The sequence below is a fragment of the Nycticebus coucang genome, chromosome 3 (assembly GCF_027406575.1).
Source record: "Nycticebus coucang isolate mNycCou1 chromosome 3, mNycCou1.pri, whole genome shotgun sequence".
Lineage (NCBI taxonomy): Eukaryota > Metazoa > Chordata > Mammalia > Primates > Lorisidae > Nycticebus > Nycticebus coucang.
This window is the reverse complement of record NC_069782.1, coordinates 36,020,791-36,028,553: the sequence shown is the minus strand read 5'-3', so window position 1 is coordinate 36,028,553 and position 7,763 is coordinate 36,020,791. Positions and strand designations below refer to the sequence as shown.

General features: G+C 32.9%; 1 protein-coding gene across 3 annotated transcripts in view; it reads right to left on the bottom strand.

The window, feature by feature from the left end:
* Positions 1-4,456: 4,456 nt before the first annotated feature.
* MGAT4C (MGAT4 family member C) overlaps positions 4,457-7,763 on the bottom strand; it is an 801,801-nt gene continuing 798,494 nt past the window's right edge. For all 3 annotated transcript variants that reach the window (XM_053584423.1, XM_053584424.1, XM_053584425.1), the window contains one exon: positions 4,457-5,628. In XM_053584423.1, the coding sequence (XP_053440398.1) occupies positions 4,487-5,628 (1,142 nt within the window). In that variant the 3' untranslated portion in view covers positions 4,457-4,486. The remainder of the gene's footprint in view (positions 5,629-7,763) is intronic.

The window sequence follows — 7,763 nt, the reverse complement described above, 5'->3', positions numbered from 1 at the left end:
AGTGTTGTGTAGGGTCATATCCTTTTACCGATACATGACATGGATAAAAGGAAACAAATAGTCATGTGCCTTGTTTAATGCTACTTCATTTTCAACTCTACAAGGAGCTACAATATTAAACCTGCTCCTTTTTAAAATCCTTTAAGCCAAAATTATTCCTATTTCACATATATGGGAACTGAGTTTCAAAAAAGTTCAGTAAGTTTCCTCACATCCGGAGTCTAGTAATTAAAGAACCATGTTTCAAACTCAAGTCCTCATGGTCTTTCTTTTGCATCGCTTATGAAGACAAAAAGCATTCACACTTTGTGGAAATAATAAAGCTGGGAAACTGTGATCAAACATTGGATAACAGAATCAAGATCTAGAAAGTGTGCAATCATGGGCCAAAAGCAATGGGATGAAATTCACTTGAAATGAATATTGTCTTAAAAGGGTAATTTCAGTATTAATGTAATGGCTACGTATGCTGTGATCTTCAAAATATGTCATGTATTTACAATAATAAATATCATAAAGTTTAGGTGAGCTTCACTGCTCAACAGTATTATACCATAAAACTATACATTGGCAATGAAAAGGAAGAGAATTTCACTGATCTGATTCTTCAATTTAGGGGGCATTTGGTATAGCATTTTCAATGTGAATCCTGAGTACCACCTTCTGGGCCATATACTATTGACAAATCAGCAAATATTGACATGAAGCATGCTAGATGAGCATCTAGAAGTGAGGTTAGCTCCCCTACCACATGGCATATTGTAATTTGTAAATTGTTATTTCACTTATACATGTTATTATACAGCACATTTTTTCTAGGATAAGATTACAAAAATTTCCAGAGACTACTGGTCTAGTAAGAAATGGAATGTTCAAGTTTCATAAATACAGTTATATGAAAGAACAGATCTAAATGTCACATTCATTTCTAAATTATATATTTTTGCACCTAGAAAATATCTATTTTATAAATTGCACAAGGATATAGTTTTCAAGGAGAATGCATTAAAAAACTGCTTGCATTGACACTTTGTTGTGTCTGTATATCCACAATTGCAAATACTGCTAAAATGGGTATTTTCCCAAAATGCATGTTTTCCAAATTTATTTTATTTGATATTTATTTCTATACATTTGTTTTATTTTACTGTTTGGGTTTCATTGAGGGTACAAAGAATTAGGTTACACTGATTGCATTTGTTAGGTAAAGTTTCTCTTAAAATTGTGTCCCATCCTTATGAGGTATGTCGAACACCATGACCTCCCATCGCCCTCCCTCCTTCCTTCTCCCCACACCCCCATTCTCCCAACCCCCAACCCCCAACCTTGTATTAGATCATCTCCTGCCTTTATAGTAGAAATGACTACATTGGATTCTTGCCTCTTCATTCTTGTGATGCTTTACTAAGAAGAGTGTGTTCCCAATTTTATTGTGCTTTTATTGTAATGTTCCTAATACAAGATGTTTTCCTTTGATGTTCATAAATGTTGAAAAGCATCCTTTAAGGAGAATTTTAGGTGTAAGGAAACTTCTAGTTCAGCTAAAATTATACAAATCTGAGGCATTATTTAAGGTACACAACACATTTTGCACTTCAAACCTGTCAGTGTCTTATTTTCATGTCCACTAAGTAACTCAACTCTGTATGTCTCATGCCAGCCCTTTTCAATGGATATTTTTCAAAAAGAAAATTATATACACACACACACACACACACACACACACACACACACACACTGAAAAGAGAGATCATAAATGCTTAATGACAGATTAAGTATCATTAAATCTAATAACTGCATTTTTGGCTCTGTGCCTCTAAGACAATATTACTAGAAAATTAGTAGAGTTTTATGCAGAATTTTAAATATAGAAAAATTCATCATTAAGCCACATAAAGCATATTTAATCATATTTTCTTTTGGAAAGAGAGCAGTCATCTGTCTCTCCTGGCTACTAATGGAAAATCTTTTTTTTGTCGAGGTGTGTGAAATGACCTCTGTAGTTCACTTGTAATTCTCTAACAAATATCCAAATTCACTGCTAGAGCTAGCAAACTTTCTTGATGCATTTTAAAGAGGCTGATAGATGTCAATAGCTGATCTTTTGGAACACAGTCCCAGAAGAATATGCAAAACGTTTTAACAGATTTAATGGGGTCTGCTTAGGTCTTATGATACATGACTTTGGCAAATAGTTTCGAACCACTTATTGGGAGTGAAGAATAAATATTGTTTTTAATTTTTGAGATACATTTAGAATACTTTAATACTACCCAATTGATAAAAGAGGATATGAAAAATAAGAAAAGAAAAAAACAGAGTATTTTCAAGTTTCTGGCAAGTATTTTCCAAATCAAAATAATGGTAATAGTTTAGAAGCAGTGCTTATATTTTCTTATGATTTTAAGACTTAGATGTGTCACAAGATCTTATAATATTTAGTCTCTCATAAAAGACTTAAGTTTGGGTGGCGCCTGTGGTTCAATGAGTAGGGCGCTGGCCCCATATACTGAGGTGGCGGTTTTGAACCCAGCCTCAGCCAAACGGTAACAACAACAACAACAACAACAACAAGAAAGATAGCCGGGTGTTGTGGAGGGCGCCTGTAGTCCCAGCTACTCGGGAGGCTGAGGCAAGAGAATTGGCCTAAGCCCAAGACCTGGAGGTTGCTGTGAGCTGTGACACCAGGGCCCTCTACCCTGGGAGACAAAGTGAGACTCTGTCTTTAAAAAAAAAGACTTAAGTTTTCCATATCTATCATTGTAATAACTGTATGCAAAGAAAATACACGATAGCTACCATATAAATAAAAGAACAAAATCTTCCTATTTTTTAAATCTGAGTTACCAATTTGTTTGAATAGAATGAATAAAATAAAAAGATCGTAATCTTGTTTGGGCCATTGCATGCCAGTGAATCTTAAAGATAGAAGGAAAAGCAGAAAGATCTTCTTCTTCTTTCTTACTATAAAAGTTTAGTCTTTATTCAAACACACACACACACACACACACACACACATCCATTTCTATAAACATGTATTTGAGTTTCTCCACAAGTATGTATGAAGTGCTCTCTGTTTTCCTGATAATAAACTCCTTCATTTTTGCCAGTTCATCAAAAATTAAAAGAACAAGACAAGTTTGGGGCATTCTGAAAACCCAGTGTCTTTAGGATGCACTATGGTGTCCTGACCTGCTTAAACAGACACGTGGGACAGCCACAACTGTCCAGTCCCTGTTAATAAAATTTACTCAGGTGCTCTATTTGGGTTCCTAAGCCACAAAAGCATTTAGGACATCAATTAGGATGGTATGGAAGAAGTATAACAGCTATTTCCAGATAGCATAATGTATTATCTGAGACTCATGTAGCAACCAGAAAAGAGAAAACAGAAATTATGTGAGGAGAAATCTTCATACAAGGAAAACAGGGTTGTCTGGTTAATTAAAAAATCAGATCTCTTCTGGCTTTGCTAAAAAATATCTCATTGATTTTAGAAAGGTCAACTATCCTAAGGTTATTTCTTTTCTCCTGTATAATACATCCATTTAAACTCCCAAAAAAGTATATGATAAATCACAATAATTTTAATCACATGAATTTTAATACAAAGCATATAAAATCAATTTCAAAAAATTTCAGCATATACTTAAAATGTCTGTAAGAATGGGATATTATAGGCCTTCTCTAATTTCTTCTGTTAAATTCAGCCATTCAATGTAACCTGAAAACATTGAACTAAACTATTCTTCTTTTTTTTTTTTTTTTGCAAAAGGGAAACTAGAAAAAGACTATTTCCCACAGAAAATTTATTAACAATAGGACTCAGTTAAATGTTTTTTTTTTTTTTTTAACAATGATATTGTCTCCTTTAATATAAATAATTGGTAGGGGTACTTTTTAAGTCTTTTCTTTTTCTTCTTTTCCCTTGCTCCACCTGCACAAAAAGTTCCACTGTAAAAACACCACTTATACAAGGAGGTATTCACTGTAGATGTACAGAAGTCAATGAAAATGTAAGTTTACAAGAAAAATAAATGAGGTTATCATTCTAACCAACAACATATTCATACAGATGCTTAATAAAATCTATCTGATGACAAATGGATTATTAGTTGGCAACTATTTTCAGTATATACAGTTGGCAACTATTTTTCAAGAATCATCATCCAATAAACAATTTTTTTCATTTTAAATCTTTCATATCACCCCTTTGACAATTGTTGACATTTGAAACTAAGAACATTAAGAAATATAAATTAAAGTAACATTAACCACGGATGGATGTTCAACTTCAGAGGTTAAAACAAATACAAATATGTATTAGAGTTAAAGTATGTTGACAATGTGTAAGTCAAAACTGCCAAGATGATTTACATTTATTTTTAACATACCCTATCCATTGGTTTCCCTCCAAAAAAACAAAGGTAGCAAAAGAAGAAACAGGAAGACCTGCTTCAGTAATTGAATGTATTGATTTAACTGGCTAGGAAGTCCAGATGCTAATACTCCTAATAATCAGCCACTCCTTTTGTGTTTTGGTAACATATATCCTCATACAATGGATATCAAATGGAATTTTTTGATTCACATCTGAAATTTCAAAGTTTCCATTTTTGAATTCTCCTAATCTTAAGTACGTAGTACATTGTCTCCTATGTTTGATAGGCCTAACATTTTCCCCAACATCTAAGGCTCCATGATGCAAGATATCATTTTGCCGATCTTCTGTTCCAGTATTCACTTTAATTTTTTTAATTATAATTGGATTTTCAAAGACAATCACAAAGACATCTCCTGTTGAAGGCGGTTTCCCCCAAAAGTACTCATCAACACTACTGTAAGCCTTGCTCGCTTCATAGTTTTCAAACACATTCATGTTGGTGTATAGACTCGCAGGGGGGTTATCAGGGATGTCAAATGATTCCTCTTCAAAGTCATCATCTTTCAGCTTATTCTCAGTCCCTTTATAGGATGAATAATAGCCCATGTGCTGAAAGAGAGATGGTTTAAAACGAATCACATTTTTCTGAGCCAAGAGACCTCGGAAATGGGTCAACAGCCAATCACAAGGCATTTCTTGATAAAACATTAATAAAAAATGTGCCAAACGTGGGAGATCATGAGAATGATAGAGTTTACCAATGTAGCCGAGCTTAGAGAACTCAAGAGTTACCCAGTAAGTTCCTTCTAAAGATGCAATGACTTTCTTGATGGCAGTTAAGAAATTTTTTGAACATCGGACATCATCCTCAAGCATTACATAATAGTCTGAAGTATTGGCACAAAAATTAAGCAGAAAAGCATAATCTACATTTTGCTTGGAACGAAATTTGACTCTGTCTTCTGGATCATTGTAATTTCTTTTAAGGCCATTCAAGATTGGATAATATTCCTCTGGAGCATGTATAACCATTAATCTTCCGGCAATAATATGGTGGGCAAATTTCTGTGTAATATCTTGGACCATGGCATCACGCCAGGATGAATTAAAGTCTGCTAAATGAACCACCACTGAAATTTCCTTCAACTCTTCATAGCTGGATTGCTCAAAAATAGACTTGATTGTTTCAAGTAAATAGCTTCCTTTTTTTCGTTTTACTGATGAAAGTCCAACTGTAAGATACCCTGAGCAAAAGAATTCAGAAGGAAGACAAATTAAATGTGAAATAACAACTGAAAAAGAAAAAGAGAGACATACTCTTTTTTTAAGGTCTGCTAGTATATATTAAGTAAATCTAGTGAATGATTATGCATAGTAACATATTATAATTATAGTACTAAGCTAAATACATAAAGACTACGATACTTTATACATCAATATATACTTTTTAATTTAAATAATACTTTTATTATTATTATTTTATTTTCACATATACATGTGTTCATTAGGCTTCCACTTTTTGCCTTCACAAAATTAAAAAGGCTTAAAATTGAACAACAATAACAATGTTTAAGATGGGGACCAGAAACAAAACCTTGCAAAGAACGAATGAAGACAAATACATTCAGAAAGGAAATCAGACAATTGCTGTAACAAAGTATTAAGCAATGATAATAATAGTAATGCAAAGAAAGTAACATTCACATTGTCAAATAAGGGTATGTCTATTATAGAATGCTTTGACTCTGAGGTTCAGTATGGAGTCATCAATTAACTACTAATTATTTTCTCCCCAAAGTATCAAAGAATAGACAACTAATATTTATAAATAAAGATAAAAGATAATTTCAAAAAATAGATCATGCCAAATCTTATAGACAATAGAAAAATAAAAAATATTTCAAAATCATTCTACTTAATCTGGATATTCCCTATATTTTTATGAAAAATAAATTACATCTTAAAGACAATAATGTATGAGCCCTATTGCTGTGAATATTTGTTTTTTATATACAAAAAGGTGGTTTCAAGTGTTCTGAAACAATGTTCTCAAATACATCTATTAGAAAGATGTATTTATTTATTTTTTTAATCTGTAAAAGGGGAACGGAATTGTCTGTTAAGGCTGATGAACTAGTCTCAAATAGTGAAAAAGAAGTATTCAGTCATCTTTGACTTTTTTATAAAACACGTGAGGTATATTTTTGTTTTTCTTTGATCACTATCATTGTTTTGAAATTTGCCTAGTATAATTAGACAGCAAACAATATCATAAAATACATTTAAAAATCCTATACATTGTTCTAAATATGAACATCACTATTTTCTTCATTTTGAAACACATATTACAGTAATTTTGCCTAAAGAATTTTTCATTTTGGTGGCGCCTGTGGCTCAGGGAGTAGAGTGCCAGCCCCATATGCCTATGGTGGCGGGTTCAAGCCTGGCCCTGGCCAAACTGCAAAACAAACAAACAAACAAATTTTTCACTCAGACTTTTACAGGCTAAAATTAGAAATTGGATATTTTTAGAGTAAAAGAAAATTCTGAGCAAAGACAGTTCACCTCTGAGAAGTTAGATGCCTTTTTATTGAAATATTTTCACTTTTTAGGTTCTCATTCTCATATGACTCACAACTTAATAAAATTTCTGAACTACCATTTATACACTGGGGAAACTTTAATATACACCAAGATCATTGTTTCAATTTAGACGCCTACATGATATGCGTTGTATGATACTAAGAAATCTTCAGTTCAACTAGTATGTAAAATTTTTCTTCAGTGGGGCTTTTTCAGGATCATATAAACCACATTACATAGAAAAACCATATTACATGTCAGCATGGTTGAGATTTACGTATTTTAGGAAATACCTGAGCTTTCACTCTGACTTATATTGTAACACAAATTTGTTATCTACTACCACCAAAGTATAAGGCACCCAACTTCATTAGTACTCAAATATCGCCAACACTTATAAAACATTTTCTACATAAGAGGCAGGAGTTTATGCATTTTGCTTTTCATACACATTTAATTTGTTCATAACAGTCTTTTGGGAAAGATTTGCTATCATCATCACTTTGTTTTAAGGATGAGAAAACAAAGTCATGGTGAGATGAGAACTTAGTAGGCAGTGTGGGGCCAAGATTCAAACTGCTCCACTCTCATCCTCTGTGTTCTGTACTTCTTTAGCATAAAGCAGCTAGTGTGTGCCAATAGAAATTAGTAAACCTAGCACGGAAAGGAGGAATCAGTAATGTTTAGACAAAGGTGGAGTAACAGATGGAGATGAAAACAAAATAGCAGTGATCTTATGCAGTTAGAAAGAAGCTTAAGAACACTGGACAACCGAGGAATGAAAGAAAACAAGATC